This window comes from Vanellus vanellus (genome assembly GCF_965231255.1).
Source record: "Vanellus vanellus genome assembly, chromosome: 1".
NCBI classification, from domain to species: Eukaryota; Metazoa; Chordata; class Aves; order Charadriiformes; family Charadriidae; genus Vanellus; species Vanellus vanellus.
The window spans coordinates 154021398-154042061 of NC_138905.1; the positions used below are offsets into that span (position 1 = coordinate 154021398).

The 20664-nt window shown below is 44.2% G+C and overlaps 1 protein-coding gene across 1 annotated transcript; it reads left to right on the plus strand.

Annotated features, from left to right (window-relative positions):
* Nucleotides 1-14300: 14300 nt before the first annotated feature.
* Nucleotides 14301-19560, plus strand: LOC309680065 (F-box only protein 36-like; the record flags this gene model as incomplete). Its single annotated transcript, XM_082493554.1, has 3 exons — nt 14301-14396; nt 16296-16404; nt 19346-19560. 3 exons carry the CDS (start codon nt 14301-14303, stop codon nt 19558-19560), a joined length of 420 nt encoding a protein of 139 aa, XP_082349680.1.
* Nucleotides 19561-20664: the final 1104 nt, after the last annotated feature.

A 20664-nucleotide genomic window follows, 5' to 3' on the forward strand; every position in this document is an offset into this window, starting at 1 on the left:
CTATCTGTCCTTTGCGTTTCTTTTCCTTTGCGTTTCTTTTCCTTTGCGTTTCTTTTCCTTTGCGTTTCTTTTCCTTTGCGTTTCTTTTCCTTTGCGTTTCTTTTCCTTTGCGTTTCTTTTCCTTTGCGTTTCTTTTCCTTTGCGTTTCTTTTCCTTTGCGTTTCTTTTCCTTTGCGTTTCTTTTCCTTTGCGTTTCTTTTCCTTTGCGTTTCTTTTCCTTTGCGTTTCTTTTCCTTTGCGTTTCTTTTCCTTTGCGTTTCTTTTCCTTTGCGTTTCTTTTCCTTTGCGTTTCTTTTCCTTGTCCCTTCCTTGTCCATCCCTTGTCCCTTTATTTTCCTTTGCTTGTCCTATGCTTTTCTTTTCCATATCCTTTGCGTATCCTTTGTGTATCCTTTTCTTATCCTTTACTTATCCCTTACTTCTCCTTTACTTCTCTCTTATTCTTGTCTGCTTCCTCTCCCCTGCTCCTCTCACCCCCATGCTCACCTCCCTGAACTCCTCTTCTCCCCATGCTCCCCTTCTCCCTTTCTCCTCTTCTCCTCTTGTTTCATTTCCCCTTTCCCCCTCTCTTCCCTTTCTCCCATCCCCTCTCCCTTTTCTCTTATTAACCTTTGCTTTCTTATGCCTGTCCTTTGCTTGTCTTCTCCTTTTGCTCTTCGGTTCCTTTGCTCTTCCTTTTTATTTCCTTTGCTGTTCCTTATCTTCTCCTTTCTTTGCCCTTTGCTCATCCCTTGCTTCTCTCCTTTTCCTGTCTCCTTTTCTTCCCTGATTATTTCTTTTGCTCTGCTTCTTCTCCCCTGCTTCTCTCACCCCCATACTCACCTCTGCCCCTTCTCCTCTTCACTTCTCCCTAATCCCCCCCTTTTGCCCATTTCCCCTTCACCTCTTGTCCTTTTCTTTTCCCCTTCTACCCTTCTCTCTTTTCTAGCTCATCTTGTTTCATTTCCCTCTTCCCCCTCTCCTCCCTTTCTCCCACCTCCTCTCCCTTTTCTCTTCTTTTGCTTTGCTTTCCTATGCTTGTGCTTTTTCTTTTGCCTTGCTTCTCCTATGATTTTTCTATGCATCTCCTTTGCTTATTCTTTGCTTTTCTTTTCGCTTTTCTTTTGCTTTGCTTGCCCTTTTCTCTTGTCTTTTCCCTTCTTTTCCTTTTCCCTTTGCGTTTCCGTCACTTGTCTTTTCCTTGTCCTTTGCTTTTCTTTTTTTTCCTCTTTCCTTTTCATCTTCTTTCCAGATTATTTCTTCCTCTCTGCTTTATCTCCCCTGCTTCTCTCACCCCCATACTCACCTCTCCTGCTTCTCCTCTTCTCTTCTTCTGCCTATTCTCCCCATCTTCCCCTTCGCCTCCTCTTCTTCTCCTCTGCTCCTCTTGTTTCATTTCCCCTTTCCCCACTCTCTTCCCTTTCTCCTGCCTCCTCCCCCTTTTCTTTTCCTTTCCTTAACATTTGCTTGTTCTTTGCTTTCCTTTTCCTTTTTCTTTTCCTTTGCTGTCGTGGTTTGGCCTCAGCCAGCAACAGAGAACCACACAGCCGCCCACTCGACTCCCACAGCCGTGGGAAAAATCAGCAAAAAAGGGCAAAACTCGCGGGTTGAAATATTATAATTTAACAGAACAGACAAAGGGAAGGAAAAAGAAAAACAATAACACCGGTAAAGGAATACAAGAACGCGATTACAGTACCGCCGCGAAGCGCACCGACCGGACCCGCACCGCCACAGCCCACCCCCAAGTGGCGACTGACTCCCGCTCCCCGGCTAGCTCCTTTCATAGCGGGGCATGGGTCACGTGGTATGGAATACGTGCCTCCCCTGCCGGCTCCTTGGGGAAATTAACCCCATCCTTGCCGGAACCAGGACATTTGCTTATCCTTTTCCTTTTCCTTTTCCGCTCCTTTCTTTTTCTGCTCCTTTCCTTTCCTTTGATTGCCCTTTGCGTGTCCTTTGCATGTCCTTTGCTTTTCCTTTGCATGTCCTTTGCTTTTCATTTGCATGTCCTTTGCTTTTCCTTTGCATGTCCTTTGCTTTGCTTTTTCATCTCCTTTTCATCTCTTCTTTCCTCCTTTCTTATTCTTCTCTGCTTCCTCTCCCCTGCACCTCTCACCCCCATGCTCACCTCCCCGAACTCCTCTTCTCCCCATTCTCCCCTTCTCCGTTTTCTCCCTTTCTCCTCTTGTTTCATTTCCCCTTTCCCCCTCTCTTCCCTTTCTCCCATCCCCTCTCCCTTTTCTCTTATTAATCTTTGCTTTCTTATGCCTGTCCTTTGATTATCTTTTGCTCTTGCTTTGCTTTTCCTATGCTGCTTCTATGCTTCTCCTTTGCTTATTCTTTGCTTTTCTTTTCCTTTTGCTTTTCTTTTCCTTTTGCTTTTCTTTTCCTTTTGCTTTTCTTTTCCTTTTGCTTTTCTTTTCCTTTTGCTTTTCTTTTGCTTTGCTTGCCCTTTTCTTCTCCTTTGCTTTTCCCTTCCTTTTCCTTTTCGGTTCCTTTGCTGTTCCTTTGCTCTTCCTTTTTATTTCCTTTGCTGTTCCTTATCTTCTTTCTTTGCCCTTTGCTCTTCCTTTGCTCTTCCTTCGCTCTTCCTTTGCTCTTCCTTTGCTCTTCCTTTGCTCTTCCTTTGCTCTTCCTTTGCTCTTCCTTTGCTCTTCCTTCGCTCTTCCTTCGCTCTTCCTTCGCTCTTCCTTCGCTCTTCCTTCGCTCTTCCTTTGCTCTTCCTTTGCTCTTCCTTTGCTCTTCCTTTGCTCTTCCTTCGGTCTTCCTTTGCTTGTCCCTTGCTTCTCTCCTTTTCCTGTCTCCTTTTCTTCTCCTTTTCTTTCCTGATTATTTCTTTTGCTCCGCTTCTTCTCCCCTGCTTCTCTCACCCCCATACTCACCTCCGCCCCTTCTCCTCTTCTCTTCTTCTCCCTAATCCCCCCTTTTGCCCATTTCCCCTTTGCCTCTTGTCCTCTTCTCTTCTTTTCCCATTCTCCCCTTCTCTCTTTTCTAGCTCATCTTGTTTCATTTCCCTCTTCCCCCTCTCCTCCTTTTCTCCCGCCTCCTCTCCCTTTTCTCTTCTTTTGCTTTGCTTTCCTATGCTTGTCCTGTGCTTGTGCTTTGATTTTCCTTTGCCTTGCTTCTCCTATGATTTTTCTATGCATCTCCTTTGCTTATTCTTTGCTTTTCTTTTCCTTTTGCTTTTCTTTTGCTTTGCTTGCCCTTTTCTCTTCTTTGTCTTTTCCCTTTGCCTTTTCCCTTTGCCTTTTCCCTTTGCCTTTTCCCTTTGCCTTTTCCCTTTGCCTTTTCCCTTTGCCTTTTCCCTTTGCCTTTTCCCTTTGCCTTTTCCCTTTGCCTTTTCCCTTTGCCTTGTTCCTTTGCCTTGTTCCTTTGCCTTGTTCCTTTGCCTTTTTCCTTTGCTGTTCCTTTGCTGTTCCTTTGCTTTTCTTTTGCTTCTTCTTTGCGTTTCCTTCACTTGTCTTTTCCTTGTCCTTTGCTTTTCTTTTTTTCTCTTTCCTTTTCATCTTCTTTCCAGATTATTTCTTCCTCTCTGCTTTATCTCCCCTGCTTCTCTCACCCCCATACTCACCTCTCCTGCTTCTCCTCTTCTCTTCTTCTGCCTATTCTCCCCATCTTCCCCTTCGCCTCTTCTCCTCTTCTCTTCTTCTCCTCTTCTTCTCCTCTTCTCTTCTTCTCCTCTTCTTCTCCTCTTCTCTTCTTCTCCCCTTCTTCTCCTCTGCTCCTCTTCTCCTCTTGTTTCATTTCCCCTTTCCCCCTCTCTTCCCTTTCTCCTGCCTCCTCCCCCTTTTCTCTTCTTTTCATTTCCTTAACCTTTGCCTCTCCTTTGCTTTTCTTTTCCTTTTGCTTTTCTTTGCCTGTGCTTGTCCTTTTCATTTACCTTTCCTTTGCTTTTCCTTTCCTTTTTCCCTTCCTTTTCCCTTTCCTTCTCTTCTTCCATTTTCCTTTCTTTTTTCTTTTATGTTCCTTTGCTATTCATTTCTTTTCCTTTGCTTTTCCTTTTGCTTGTGCTTTGTTTCTCCTTTGCTTTTCCTTTGCATGTCCTTTGCTTAGCTTTTTTGTCTTTTTTTCATTACTTTTTCTTTCCTTCTTTCTTATACTTCTCTGCTTATTCTCCCCTACTCCTCTCATCCCCATGCTTACCTCCCTCCCCTCCTCTTCTCTTTTGCTCCCCCTTCTCCGCTTCTCTGTTTGTCCTCTTCTCTTGTTTCATTTCCCCTTTCCCCCGTCTTCCCTTTCTCCCGCCTCCTCCCCCTTTTCTTTTCTTTTTATTTGCTTGTCCTTTTGTTTTAATTTCTTTTTCCTTTGCTTTTCCTTTCCTTGACTTTTGGTTTTCTTTTGCTTGTCCTTTGTTTGTCCTTTGGTTTGTCCTTTGCTTTTCTTATTCTTTGCTTCTTCTCCCCTGCTCCCCTCCTGCCCATGCTCACCTCCCCCCCTTCTCTTATTCTCCCCCTTTTCCTCTTCTTCTCCCTATTTTCCTCCTCTTCTTTTTCTGCACTTCTCCTTTGTTTTCCCTTTCTCCCCTTCTCACTTTCTCCCATGTCTTCCTCCTTTTTTCATGTGCTTTTCTTCTCATTGCTTTTCCTTTCTTTTCCTTTGCTTCATCTCTTCTTAGTCTCCTTTTTGTCTTCTCTTTTTTATTTTTTATTTCTTCTTCCTTCTTCCTTTATTCTTCTTCTTGCCTTCTCCCCTCCCTCGCATGCTCACCTCCCCCCTTTCTCCCCTTCTTCCCTTCTCCCCATTCTCCTCCCCTTTTTTTCCCCTCAGGCCCAGGTAGGAGCTTGACATGCATAACTCCAGGCATAACGTAGCATAACCTGTCCTGTCCTGTCCTGTCCTATCCTATTCACTTCCCTGTGCTCACCATGAGTTGAGTAACAATGAGACTGTTACTTGGCTGAAATGCCAGGGTTTTTTCAGCTCCAAAACCAGGGATCATGCTCAATGCTGCAGAGGAAAGCAAACAACCCCATGGACCAGTGCCAGTCTGCCCTGGGCAAAAATTCCTTTCTTACCCCAGCAATGTCAATCGACTATTCCCTGAGCACGTAAGCAAGACTCGGCCCCTCATCCCACAGGCTGGTCCCACCTCCCAGGAGATGCCCAAGCGCTATTTTTGCTCAACCTGGAGCCATCTCAGGGGCTTCCAAGGGTGGCAAAAGGCCCCCAGCCTGATCAATCTTTGTGGCAAGAATCCTTACCATGCCTGGAAGGACAGCAGTGGGAGCTCCAAGGCGCTGGGGGTCCTCGCAACATCTGTCCATCCCATTTCTTACAGCTGCTGCCCCTGGCTTCACAGAGCTGGTGAGCTCTGCAGTGCTCCTCAAGAAGGCATTCCCTTGGTCTTGCCACTGCTATCCAGCTGAAAAGGATTTCTCTACATCAGATGACCTCTGAACATAGACCTCCCAGGAGCTGGCCTTGCAGCAGAGAACCTCCAGCAGCCCCATCCAGCCTCTGGGCTTCCTTCCTCAGCCCCCTCCAAGTAATTCCACTGGCTCCTCAAGGAGTTCCTCTCAGATGTCTTTGGGCTGCCCCCAGGCCGTATCTGTCCTGATGGCCAAGCCAGGCAGTTTGGCAGCGGGACATGGGAGAATGCCCCCTTTTGCCCTGCCCCAGGGCATTGTGACTGCTGTGTTGCTGGACGGTGGCACTGTGACATGGGGGTGACAGTGCCCTTCATGCACAGCCCCACTCACCGCCCCTTCGCCCAGCATCCTTTGGAGGAAGGCCTTTGGCTGCTGGCCCCGAGGCAGTCCCTGTGGCAGGAGGCCCAGGGGGCTGTATCTGTCCTTGGTGGCCATGCACTGGGCACAGCTGCTGGGTGACCCTGACATGTCCTCTGCCACTCGGCTCCCAAAGACAAACCAAATGTTATTACTCTTCTCTCGGGCCATGGCAGAAACTAACCCTGCAGCCCAGAGCCATCCCCTCTCTGCGCTAGAGCTAATGTCCATGAGGCCATGCAGTGAGGAGGATTATTGTAGGTCCTCTCCAACTGAAATATTCTGTTCTCTTCTAGTCTTTTCTTGTCTAGTCTATACATCTCATCTGCCTTGATTGTCAGTGCAGCTCCAGGGAGTTATTCAACTGACTGAATGCAGGTGCCTACTCCAGGGCAGTCTATGTAGCTCTTCAGTTTTGCTGGTGATGTGTGGTGATGGGCTTGGTTCGGTTGCCTAATGATAAAGAGTGGGTTCTCTTTGAAATGCCCCAGGGTATCTGAGACATCTGCACAGGTCAAGTGAGTGTGCTACAGAGGACCTGGTCCTCCTGGAATGGTTGCTGGAGGCCATGCAGAAACCCCAGAGCAATTCAGGTGTCTCTAGGTGCCTCTGGTTAGATGAATGCATGAAACAGAGATCTCTGCACAAGGAGAACCTACATACCTTGCTCCATATAGACACCTTTATAAAGGTATTGAAATAAGGGTGTATTGATTTGGAGCTGAGTCCTTTCCCTTCTGTAGGCTAAAGGTATAACATCAGGTTAAACTAATTTACAGTTTACAGCAGAAAAAGGCTTTTTTTTTTTCTAAATTAACTTACTTTATGTTACATGACTTTCTTTTAAAATGCCAGCGTCTCTTTATGGTCTTTCTGAGGTCCACCATCTTCCAAGAGATCTCTTCCCGCATTGTATTAAACTATTATGTTAAATTATAAACCTCTTCATAAATCATAAGTGGTTGTTTCCCATCAATCCCTATTAGCCATTTTGAAAAGACTGTGTTTAATCCAGGAAAGCAGTCATGGATCCTTTGTTGATACCATATGCTTTTCATGCCATCAGCTAAACGTTATTTAACACCAGTGCCAGACCATGCTGGGCTACGCTGGATCAGTCTTTCTGTTTTATGCTACAGTCAGTACGATGCCAGGAGAGGACTGTCTGTGTCAAACTTTCTTTCCTTTGTCTTGAGGTTACTAAAGCAAAGCTGGGCTAAGCTCGATGTTGGGCCCTCTTGAAGTTTGGCCAAGACAATTTTCTCCTTTATATTATTTTTGTAGCTGTGTTTAGCTCTGCCTGTTCCAAGACTTCCACATTATTTATTTTGGCTGACATTTAAATATAAATATTTCATTCAGGCAGCCACAAATACAACTCTTGTTAGATAGTCTTGTATCTCGCCTGTGATTCCCAGCAGGAATTTGTTTAGTACGGTGCTGTTATAGATTCAATTTGTCATTGATGCTGTTATTGTTAGACTTACATATTCTTAAACATAGCACTTCCCCAGCCTGTTCATATTACTGTATCGTAGGTGCAGATACCAAGTAAGGTAAGAGATATTGTTGAGAAAATTAAATTTATGTCCAGTTCTCAGTGGTTCCAACACAGTGAGATTATGTAAGGCCACGTCCATTTTTAGTGCCTTTCTTTTTTATCTTGTGACTATTAGACCTTTGTTTAGCACTTCTGAATAAATATTTGGTCTTTTGCTAAATATATTTGGCCAGTGTATCTTGAATGCAGATTTCATCAGCAAAGCTCAGATCTCTAGGCTTAAGCTGTAATTTGACGAATTGACTGGAGGTTCATTGCAGAAGAAGAAAATAAGCAGTAATGGCACGAAAGAGCATGGCAGAAATGTATATGCTTCTGGAGTTATAGGAGGAACATCAGGCCATTTAAGTCACCACTGGAGATTACCTTATGATTAGCATCTGTAAATGTTCTGGGTTGGTTTTACACAGGTTCTGTAAATTTGTAGTATTTCTGCTAATACTGTTGAAGGCCTTTTGAAAGTTAACAAAACCCAGGGCAGGATGTAGTTGCTTTTCATTGATTCTTTCAACACTTTTGCATGCTACAAAAATATTAACATTTCAAAAGAAACTCCACAGAACTATAGTTATTGCTGTCACAACTCATTTCCCTTTTCTTTAATAATTTTTTGATTATTCCTTTCATCCATTATTCTTACATCCTCTTTTTGCAGACATTTGTCATAAGAAAAGCGCAAGTGGCAAATAGTCAATTGTTACAGGAAAGTAAATTAATGGAGTAATCAGGAAAGTAAATTAACAGAGTAAGTGTACTGTGTAACAACCCAAAACACTGCCCTGCCCTCCACTAACTTGTGGCACAGAGTCAAAAATACTGTCTTTCCACAAAATTTCAAGTGTTTTCCAGTTCTTAGAATAACTTGTTTTGAGCTATGTTGAACTGATTGTCATGGCTTTTGTAAATGCAATTGTAGTGTTCTGTTGACACTGACATCTGTACATAGGCTTCCATATGGGCAACATAGGTGGAAAAATTAGAAAAAAAAAAAAAAGAGGAACATATTGCCAGAACCGGATATTCACTCAGGAGCTTCTAAAAAAGACTGAAATGGCTGAAATGTAAATTGGATTTTATGATCTTTGACTTTAAGCTGAGTCTGGAATCAGGAAAAATGCCAGGTCAATAATCTGACACCAGTTCTTAAAAGGATTTTTTTCTGGATCTAGAGATTTCAGACCAGTAGATCTTATGTGGACATCTACCAGGCAGATTAAAAAAAAAAAAAAAAAACAAAACCCAGACTGCAACAGAATAAAAATACAGGCATGTGTGGGATATAAGGAAGAAGTTCAGGGCAATAGGAACTGAAGTCGGCTTGAAGAGCCGCAGTAAGCCATCATGGTACTGAATGGTAAAATCACAGAAGTTCAAATGTAGGTAGGAATAAAACATACAGTCCTAACCTTAATATTGTATTATAACCAGCTTCGAGGTCTTTACCTTATTTAGGAGATAATAACTTGGGATTCTAGTAGGTAATTCTATGAAGATGTCACTGATTGTTTGCTGTCAATAAGGATGTGAGGACATTTTAGGAAAAGGAGCTGACTGTGACATGGGACAACTGGTGTGAGAGGACATGATAATTACTTCCACTGGAAGAACAAAGGGATGTCAAATGAAACTGGCAGGAGAGAAGTTGGATGAAACAGAACAGGGTGGCTTATCCCATGCAGTATCTAAGAAACCCATGGGACCCCTTGCCACAGGATATTTCAATTGCTGAGGTTTCTTTGCATACAAAAATTATGTTAATTCATGCAAAAAAAAAAAAAAGTATCAAGACCTATTAAACACAAATATACTACCTTATTTCAGGAAGTCTCTGGAGCAGAAAGTGCTGTAGTCTGGGAGGAGCACCTGTGTGCTTGTCCGGCTCAGTCATAGCTGTCTGATACCATCTGAGAAGAGGTCAGGTACCCTTTCCATCTGACCTTGTATTGCCATGTTCTGCCCCTACTTGCTAAAGTGCTAGTAATCACCACCTTGTAGTGCTTGTTTATCAAACACAAATTCACACCAGCCTGGCACACAATGTACGTGGCTCATCCTTCATATGGTGAGGATGGAAAATAGTCTGAAACACTGTCTGTTTGCTGTTTGTGGCATTTGACCTGTTAGAGAGGAAGGAAAGGGGAACCTGAGGTCTTCGCTGGCCTACCTTACATCCTCCAGTGTAGGGCAGCTAGTGGGACCATGTGGAAGGAAGGGAAGGGGCAGCGCAAAGTTGTCTGGGGGATCTCAGGAGCCTCCGCCTCCTCGGAGATATGAGTCTCGGGGCTTTCAATGGGTCTCAGGTCTTTTGTCTATGGTTCGCGTGGGCCTGGGAGTCATGTACCACAGTGTCTCCTAATGCGGGTTGGTCAACTGTGTCTGGGGAGAGAGCTCAGCACAGGACAATACAATAAAAAAAAACAAAGGAAAGACAGCTTGATAGCATCCGTACAGCTGAACTGCTGAGGTGTGCTCGGTTCCAGCATTAGCTGTTCGTGTCTCCCATTTTCCTTTCCCAAAGGGGACAGGGAACTTGTCTTTGTATACCCTGTATGGTGGAGACACTAGTTTTTCAACCTTTGGGGCTCTGCAAAGAAAATCTGTAGTATTTTGTATTAAAAATGTGTGTATGCCTCTGTGTGTGTGTGTGCATGCACATATTTGAGTGTATAATGCAATGGAGGTCTAAAAGAACAAGCTACCATGTGTCTGTCTCCATGAGTCTGGGGGTGGCTGGTGGGAGCAACAGCACAAATGCACAAATGCATAAAAAATGTGTAATGTTTGTTGTGGTTTAACCCCGGAGAGCAACTAGGACCACACAGCTGTTCACTCACTCCCTCCCCATCCCCCAGCAGGGTAGGGAGAAGATGGAGAAAAGGACAGAAAAAATGCTTGTGAGTTGAGACAAAGACAGTTTAACAGAACAGTAATGGAAGAGGATAATAATAATAATAATGGTAAAATAATATACAAAATAAAGTGATGCAACGCAATTGCTCTCACCATCCAGTGACTGATTGCCCAGCCCATCCTGAGCAGACATCGCAGATCCCTGCCCCCCAGCCAACCCCCATTTATATACTGAGCATGACATCTATGGTATGGAATATTCCGTTGGCCAGCCTGTCCTGTCTATGCTCCCTCTCAGCTTCTATGGGAAGCTGAAAAAGTCCTTGACTTAATATAAGCATTACTTAGCAACAACTAAAACAATCTGTGTTATCAGCATTATTCTCATACTAAATTCAAAACACAGCGGCTACTAGGAAGAAAATTAACTCTATCCCAGCTGAAACCAGGACATGTCTTTAAAGAATAAGTAAAGAAAAAAAAAAACTATGGATGGAAAAAAATGTCTATTTGCGGTGGAAAATAGATATGTTATGTGTGGTAACTTCTTGCTTGTAATATAGCCACCAGGGCTGAACACAAAAAGGGGTACAGAAGGAGACAGTCACAAGGGCCTTTACAAGACAATAGCTATTTTTCCTGTTTCCCAACATACAAAAATTAAATAGACTTGTCTGGTTAGGATTATCTTGATAAGGAATAACCTATACTGTTACATATAGGTTTTGTATGGCATTGTTCTCTCCCATCTCCATGACATGCTGCTGCCATGGCATCTCACTACTGCAACAGAATGACCCAGAAAGATTTTAGTGAGGTCTGTAAAGCTCAAGTGAGGTGAGAGCCACCCCTGCTCCAGCGAGGTCCCAGCACCCTGGCAGCACAGAAGGAGTCTCAGTCACTGTTGAGCTGCTTTAACCAACTGTCCTGGTTTGAGGACATGACACCAATTCCCACAGCTTCTTCCTGCTTCTCTGTCTCAAGGTGGCAGCTTTCCCCCAACACTACACAGCAGTCTTGGGGCTGTCACAGGGGGGCAGAAGGAGCCCCCGTAGGAGGGTGATCCCCCCTTCACATTCCCTTAGTCAGAGCTCTTCCTGTCATACACCCAACATAGAACTGTAAGTAGCATCTGAAAAAACTTAGGTGTGAATTAAAATAACAAAAGAAAAAGAAAATATTTGTTCAAAGCCTTAAGTCCTTTGATAGGCAGTCCATGAAATTCAGCACACATCAGTACCTCTACAGCTTTGTTGCAGGCTGGTTGCTGTGTTTTGAAGAACCACAGCATTCTCCTCCGCACTGTTGAACTCCAACCACCAAAACCAGGTGCTGGCTGGCTGCTGTTCCCGAAGTTCCAACCACATGGGGTTTGCTATGTTCTTTTTCTGTCATAGGAGCAGGGTGGCAGGTTCCTGAACACTTGGTGGAGCTGAGCCATGTTTAGTTCCTTCATATTTGTTTTGCTTCCCTTTACGGAAATCACTGTTACGGAGCAGAGATAAGTTCTTGTCAGGATTCTTGTCTCAAAAATAATGAATGGTGATGAAAGCAACGTTTTATTTGCTGTCCAATTTTATAGCACTGAAATGGTGAAAACTTTCAAGACCAATACATTTTGGAGAGAGCCTAAACTGAAAATTCAAACCAATATCTGACCCGGATTAATTCAGCAAATGCAGGACCTTCAAAATAATGCATATTCCCCCATTTCTTATTTTTTCACCCAAACCAATAGTCAGAGAAGGAAAGTCTCCCATTGTTCGTTTCTCGTAGCTCATTCACTGATGTGCGTGTGTGAACTTAACCTTCCTGGGACTATTTAGAAAAACATTGGCCAGGCTTCCTCCTGCTGCAGTCACCTGCCTATTTCATGTTGCTACATAAACCTGCTTGTCCTGCTGGCCATTCACCTGATTGCTGTTTTTGCAAATGACCAGTTCTTTTAGTACAGGGACAAATTAGTTGCAGTGGAGTCATGCTGGTTTACAGTAGCTGAGAATCTGTCCCTCACTGTAAACTTCTGAGTGCAAAAGTGCTACTTAAAGAGAAGTAGTGGCCTTTTTTTCCTTTGAATTAACTTCGCTGAGCTAGAGCTGAATGTACAAATTCTTCTTCTGTGAATGAGAGTTCTTGTGAATTCTCAGTCGGCTCTGGAAAGCATATTTAATACAAACATTCAGAAACTTGTCTTTTATGAAAGGTTTCCAACTGGAGATTTGATTTGCCTCCAGATGCTATAAACTGTGCTGAGATCTGTGCAGAACTAGCTTTGGCCTTGGAAATGAGTGATGTGGAACTCATAGTTTCATACTGATCTCTTGAAAACATCTTTCAATAATAATGTTTTCTAATCGTAAAGTTCAAATAAGTCATTTGTCACATGGAGTTTCTTGCTATGCCTTCTGTCAAGAAAACACTGAAAATAGTTTCAGCCATCTCCATGCGCATTTGGCTAAGAATGAGCTTCCATAATTAACAAATGTCATTCTTAATATGAATAATTGTATTTTTGTCGCACTTTTGGCTACATTACAAAGAAATCTAGAAAAATGAGCTACATCAAAGACAAAAAGTGAATGTGTAAGAGTTCCTGTGGGTTTGGAAATACCTGTTTAAAACTTCTCATGCATATCACCTCCCTTGTGGTTTTTTGGAGCAAGGTTTTTTTGCCGTATAAATTTCCTTTGTATGTTCCCACCAGCAATCCACCTGTCGAAGAGGGATCCCTGTTGGTGTGCAGCCAATGTAATAGCATATATCCGTGCCCTGCCAGGAACCGGCAGGTCAGTGGGGACTGGCAGCGCCTCGGTCAGTTGGGAGTTCACCTATCCTCCAGCATCAAGATGTCACACCCAGGCAGTAAAGCTCCGAATGAAGGAGACCCGACCGGCCTTTTCTGGCTGCTGCCCTCGGCTCAGACCCAGGGGGTCCCAGCGGTAGATTCACTGCCCCTTCCTTTTTGTTGATTAGTAGAAACTGAATTGATTGTTCAGTATAAGAAGGACATTGAGGTGCTGGAGAGGGTCCAGAGAAGGGCAACGAGGCTGGTGAAGGGTCTTGAGAATAAGTCTTACGAGGAGCAGCTGAGGGAACTGGGACAGTTTAGCCTGAAGAAAAGGAGGCTGAGGGGAGAACTTATGGCTCTCTACAACTACCTGAAAGGCGGTTGTAGAGAGGTGGGCGTTGGTCTCTTTTCACAAGTTACAACCAATAGGACAAAAGGAAATGACGTCAAGTTGTGCCAGGGGAGGTTTAGGTTAGATATTAGGAAAAACTTCTACACTGAAAGGGTTATCAAAGACTGGAAGAGGCTGCCCAAGGAAGCAGTTGAATCATCATCCTTGGATGTATTTAAAAGCCATCTAGATATGGTGCTCAGGGACATGGTTTAGAAGTGGGCCCGGTAGAGTTAGATAACAGTTGGATTTGATGATCTTAAAAGTCTTTTCCAGCCATAATGATTCTATGATTGCACGATGATCCCTTTCCCAAGAGCATTCTCCAGGCAGAACTCTCTACCTGAGGAGCAGGCACTGGCTAAGCCCTTCAAACCCGTGGCTTGTTGCATGCAGGCGTTGGTACCTAAGTTCAGCTGGCTGGAGGATTGAGGCCTCAGTCATCTGTGTGAAAATCAGACCATGCTGTTGTATTAAGAGGCAGCCCTGTTGTTCCTTTGTCTCCCATCCCCCACCTTCAATATCTCGCTGTTGTTCTAGAGGATATCATCTCTGCTGACCCTCAACTACTAGAGAAATTTGACAGAAACACAAGCCACCCGTGCTGTGTAAAATAAAAAGACTTTTGTGGAAATCCTTTCTCTTCAGTAGAGCATTTCAAGCAGTTTGCTGCAGTGACACCAGTGCTGACCAGCAGCCTGCCAGGGACAGCCATTGAGCTTTGTTAGCCCAGTGGGCGCAAAGCCAGCCGGGCAATATCGGTGGTACGTGGAAGTCATAGCTGTGGCTGTGGCTCCAGCCATAGGCTTTCTGAAAGCATTGTGCACCTGCAAAAGGCTTTGGCAGTTAATCCTTCCTGTTGAGCAGGCTGGCACAGACACGTGGGTGCTGTTGCTGTGACAAGACTGGGGAACAGGCTGAGCTGGAGCACCGGGTCCATAGCAGAAGTCCTGGCAGGCGGGGGTTAGTTTTGCTGCTTGCAGGTTCGGAGGAATGAGCACCATGGTGTCCCTTCTGCAGGAGACCCTTCACGAGCTCCACTGCCAATCTCCTCCCCCCAGCAAAGACTTCCACCGCTTCACTGTCACCTGCACAGAGGTAAGGAGGAGGGATGAGTCCGGACGCGGGTGTCTTCCCCAGCGTTCACTGATGCCGACACCAGCAAGGTAAAAAAAAAAAAATTATTGCACAGTTACGATTCTGGAGAGGAAAATCGCTGTTGGTGCCGAAACAGCACAACATCCTGGAAAGATATCAAACAGCCTTACAGTAATGCTAAAAGATGTTTTGAAAGGTGACATAATTAAAATCCTTTCATTTGTATTGAACACTCTTTCCTGCCTGCTGAGCAAGATTCTGACAGTAAACTTTTCTCCAGAGAAAGCACAAATTTACGTTTCTTTTTCAAGCTTGAAGTTCTATGACACTTCCATTCTGCTGGCATTTGGAAGTCCTTCATGGGTTTTGTTTGAAATATGGTACGTCATAGAACAATACACACACACCAAAAAATCTCAATAGCACAAAGCTAAACACCCATCATCAAGAAATGAAATAGTGAAGAGGTCAGTGGCAGCAGTAATTTGCTTTCTTTTCTATGCCTTATGGCTCAAGGATATACTTATACACCTCAGACACAAGAGCTTCATTCCTCTTCTTAAAAGGAGCTAAATCATTTTTAAAAGGGAAATTACTCACCTTAAAAAAGTCACTTGGTATTTTAAATGTGTTTGATACAGGAGTTGCCAACATTTGCCACCTGAGGGTCCCAGGTTTGCCCTATGGGAAAAAAAAAGAAATCCCTCAAAACTGCTTTCACTTCCCCTCTCAAATAGAGCCACTTGTAAACTTCAAAAACTTTGAAACATTACCCCAAAGCACTAGATTTTTCAAACAAGCTGGTACCCGTTGCCCTGCTCAGCTGTAGTGTCAGGTAACATTTACCAGTGACCTGTCACACCTCACAGGCTGCTTTTAGGGAAGCAGTATTTTTTCAGCAGTTATGGCTAAGTTTTCAAGAAAATCAATCCTGTACATGTAGTGAAAGTGTAGCGGAAGTGTAGTGTTCAACCATGATTCTTGATTGATCAAGAATGTTTCATTCACTCCACCTCTAGATGCCACAGGAGAAAGGCAGGAGCGCAGGTTGGGTGCCTACCTGTTCTTCTCTGCAGTAATGTCCCAGGCTCATCTGCTTTAGCATATAGGACATATCTCCAATGTTCCTGTGCCAGGATTGTCCATCAGTTTAAACCCATCCTCCTTCTTGCCTGGTTTCAGCTGTCTCCCATGTAATGTGTTCTTGGGGAGAAGGAGCTTGCTCGGTCTTCCCTCCCTCTTTGTCCTGATCTCCTCCCTCCTTCCAGGTTGAAAGCACCTTTCCTGAGGAGGGGCGAGCAGCTTTTTGGGTGTCCCAGGGGAGGTGTGAGGAGGGCGTGCTGCCCAGGCGTAGGTTTCCCCTGGGTATCTGGGACATATCTGGTCTGACACAGTGGAGGACAATGACTGACTTTCAAGTCCTAGAGTGGATGGTGGTTTTTCCATGACTGACTTAAAAACAACCAGTCCTTTCCATCCAAGTCTTCAGTTAAGAGCACTCTTCCTACTCGTCCCCAAGCGTGGTACTTGTATTTTGCACTATTGCATTTCATCCTGGTTTTATTACTCCAGATACCACCAGCTGACTCCTGCCTCAGTCATTTGTGGAAATAGTGTGTGAAGTCGACCCAAAGCCAGCTAATAACCTGCCTCTGCTGCGGTTCTCATTTCATCCTGAGTGTTTTGTGTTCCTATGGTTTGCCAGCCTTTGTGCCTAGATCGCAGTTCCTGAATTCGTTTCCAGCTTCTATAGTTCATCTAATAATTTCCACTTAGCATGGAATCAAACACTTCATTAAATTCCAGATAAATCAGGTGTACCCCGTTTACCACATTTGTTCTCAGCCAAACTAAGTTAACTTGTATTCTTTTTTTTTTTCATGCTGTTGATTTCTGTAGGTGATCTGGTGTACTTGGAGGATTTCCTTCCAACCTACTCAAGAGAAGGTTTTCCCAAAGGAGGTGAAGAAACTCCATGCAGAATTTTTGCTGGATCTGCAGTTGCAGAGCAAGTATTGCCATTAGCAAACAGAGAATACATAAAGTCTTAGCAGCTGTCTCAGCCCTAGTGATTAAGACTTTTTTTTTTACTGTATGGTTAAACTTTTTTCTAACTTTTTAGAGAATTTCTTTCTCTACAGCTGGGATTTAATTTGATTTATGAAATCACGCTAAAATTTCACGAGTCTCCCCCCTTTCGGTTCCTATTATTGTGAGAGATGCTTACATATAGTTTGCAGTTCTAGATTATCTTTTTTTGCCTAAGCAAAATTTTAAAAATGATCATATTCACCTGTGAATTTTCTCAGTGAAAATGCCAACAGTTTGACAGCATGGAGCATAGTCATACAAGACAGCTATTTTATTTCATTTCATTCTTTCTTTTAGGCCTCTAAATTACTTTCTGGAATTTTTTTGTTCTTATAACACGGTAATGACTGTAATGAATAGAGCAATAAACCTGTTACCTAACACTGTGGCTGTGGAGAAATCACAGGTCTTCAGAAGTATGCCTTAAATACCCATTGAATACATTTCTACCCTATGCAACATATTTACAAGTGTTTCCTTCTTAGGTATTTGATCTTCAAATAAGGAACTTAAACATTTTCAATACACAATAAACTTTAATGTTTGTATTCCGGGATAGTGTTATAAATTAAGGAAACAACACCACGTCTATTCAACTGTGGAAGTGTTTCCATTTTTCATTTGACATTCCTAAGCCAGTCACATTTAATTTTCCCTTTTTAATTGTTTTGGACTTTGCCCTGCATGGAGGTCTAAATTACCTCTCTTAAATATTTCAATTCACAGAATCACCGAATGGTCAGGGTTGGAAGGGACCTCTGGAGATCTTCTAGTCCACTCCCCCTGCCAGAACAGCATCACCTACAGCAGGTTGCACAGGACGGCGTTCAGGCGGGTTTTGAATGTCTCCAGAGTCAGAAACTCCACAACCTCTCTGGGCAGCCTGTTCTAGTGCTCTGCCACCCTCAAAGTAAAGAAGTTCCTCCTCATGTTAAGATGGAACTTCCTATGCTCAAGTTTGTGCTCGTTACCTCTTGTTCTGTCACAGGGCACCACTGAAAAAAGACTGTTCCCATCCCCCCGGCACCCTCCCTTTAAGTATTTATAAGTATTGATAAGATCCCCCCTCAGTCTTCTTTTCTCTAGACTAAAAAGACCCAAGTCCCTCAGCCTTTCCTCGTAAGAGAGATGTTCCAATCCCCTAATCATCTTCATACCCTGTGCTGGACCCTCTCCAGCAGTTCCCTGTCCTTCTTGAACTGCACACAATACTCCAGATGCGGCCTCACCAGGGCAGAGTAGAGGGGGAGGATGACCTCCCTCGACCTGCTGGCCACGCTCTTCTTGATGCACCCCAGGATGCCATTGATGCCCACCAGGGCACATTGCAATGGATTGTCTTGAGTTGTAGTTTTTCAGGGGAGGGAAGGCAGAACACCCAACTCTGAACTAAACAACGTTGCTGTCAGTGGAGCGAGTCCTCTCACTTTGGTAGCAGCTGCAGGAACAGCAGAGAGCCACCTGCTCTGCAAGGGATGGGGAGCCAGGAGCTGGGAGCTGGGGTGGGCAGGAGCTGTCACCAGTGGGTCTGTGGTGGATGAGAAGGTCTGAGGTGGGGATTGGTCTCTTTGCCCAAGTCACAACTGATAGGACAGGAGGAAATGGCCTCAAGTTGCGCTAGTGGAGGTTTAGATTGGATATAAGGAAAAATTTCTTCACTGAAAGGGTTGTCAAGCATTGGAACAGGCTCTCCAGGGAAGTGATTGAGTTACCATCCCTGGAGGTATTTAAAAGATGTGTAGATGTGGTGCTGAGGGACATGGTTTAGTGGCAACTTGGCAGTTGGCTTACTTGGCCTTCAGTTGGACTCAATGATCTTAAAGGTCTTTTCCAACCTAAATGATTCTGTGATTCTATTCTATGAGGCCAGACCAGGAAACACACAGCCATCCAAATCCCTCAGAGCAGGACGGGAGGGGGTTGTGGAGCCTTTTGGTACACCCGGAGCCCTGACAAATCCTCTCTCCCTCAGCAGCAGGGCGTTTGCTCTGTGGTTATGTCCAGCAAAAGGGCTAGAAAGGCAAGGAAAACACTTTTGGGGCTCTGTGAATGGCTTGTTTCAGGGGCAGCATGTTCAAACCTTGACCCTGCAGAGCCTCCTGTGCGCTGGGCCCAGAGGCAGAGCCAGCAGCCGGCACCAGCCGGGGGAGTGGGAGCTTTTATCCGCTGTCAGCCTGTGAGAGGAGGCTGTGCAGCACCCAGTGCATCTTCACAGAATCACATAATGGTCAGGGTTGGAAGGGACCTCTGGAGATCATCTAGCCCAACCCCCCTGCCAGAGCAGGGTCACCTACAGCAGGTTGCACAGGACAGCATCCAGGCAGGTTTTGAATGTCTCCAGAGCGGGATTCTCCTTTCTGTTCTCTTCTGCTCTGTGAAAGGGAAGCACTTTGAACTGCAATGCCCTCCTCTCCCTTTACACCATTGAAAAAGGGCTGTGAGAGCTGCAGCCCCTTTGCTGCTGGAAGGCTGTCACAGGGCTGCCTGGTCAATGTGTATGGGGGCTGCGGGGCCCCCAGCAGGACCAGGCTGGTGGGTGCTCCACCCCACCTCTGTGTCAATGCTTCAGACAAGTTTTGAACCACGATCATCCCCAACCTCTCTGCAATTCCAGGTGCAGCCAGCATCCAGCCTGTCGTCAGCTCATCCTTCCTCTTTCTCACCAACGTATACAGCAATGGCCCAATCTATTGTCTCCTCTTGAGTGACAACCTCTCCCAACCTCTTTCCTCTTAACACCGAAGTGTTGACATGTTCCTAACCCAATTTTATTGCATTCATGATCATGCTTTAAAGTAATCAAATTCTGTGAGGATTATTTTGTGTTTATTCTTCTCTGTCCTTTTCTTGTACCACAGAGCTGGTGAGGAACGTCTTTGGCAACAACACGCTGGAGTACACCATTAATTTATGTCAGGGGCATTATGATTTTCTCTTTCGAATGCCCGAGAACATACTTATACACATACTGTCATTTCTAGATGCTGGTGACCTTCAACAGCTGTCAAACACATGCAAGAAGTTCCAGCAGGTAATGTCAGATATCAGTGCTCGTATTCAAGTTCACTGTTAAGATATGATGTGAGATGGGACTTCACATCAGTCTCATTCAGTAGAAGCATCTTCATTTCTGCGGTAACCAGAGATGGAAAGCAGCACAGGACAGACCTGGGCACAGATTGGTAGCAACGCATCAGGTCCTTCTTGCGGTGGATAATCCAAACCCTCTGTCTGGCCAGCTGGATTGTTCTAGAGTTGCTTTTCTCTCTGTTCACAAGAGCTGGCAACTGATATCCTGATTAAAAAGAAAAGAAAATTCCTGCAGGTTTTATGCAGAATATTTGTATTTGACTTTAAAATACGCAAACATTTTTAAAGAGCAAAACGAAAGCACTTCCCACTTCTGCATCTTTTTGTATCTCCTGCCTTCTGCACATGCTGGGAGGCAATTATGCATTGACCGCAAGTCAATATGCCATTTTTGTAGCAGCATCTAAAACCTCTGCTGAAGTTAGTCTTTACCCTTTGGGAGAGTATTTCATTTTTCTAATCAAGGCTGCTAGCTGGAATTGCGCAAAGAACACTGCATTCACAACTGCAGTCCCATGTCTTCTCTGTTTGTGTCCGTTTGAATCAAAATACCATATTTATATATGTAACAGTAATGAACCTCTGATAGTATTGACATAGTTGTAAGTGAGATATGCAAATGGAATGTGTTCAGTGAGAACAGGACGTGGCCTAATGAAGTGTAAACAACAAAAGAGATCTGGAATACATTTATTTTTTAGTTATGCAGCCGTGAAGATGTTTGGAAGAGAGTAAAACTGTTCAGAGATAAACCAGCTCTTGGTAAGAAGATGATGACGTTTTCAGTCTTCAAGATGCCAATGAACTTCAGTGAAAAGCCCAAGCAGATGCAGAGAAGACAGAGCACATTCTTTTAAGTCACTTGGAATTTATCAGATAAGGCTCAAAAGGTTTCCTTTTTGCTTCACGTATTCTTTCTGTCAAAGGAAACAGTTATAAATAATAAATAATAATAACTGGAGAATTTTAAGTTTCTCCTCTCATCATTTAAGACTCAGCACCACCAACTTGCTAGTCACATTTCCAGCTGATTTTTAACATTCTATATTACATCAGGCTGGGGCGAGGGAAGTACTAAATTAGAGGG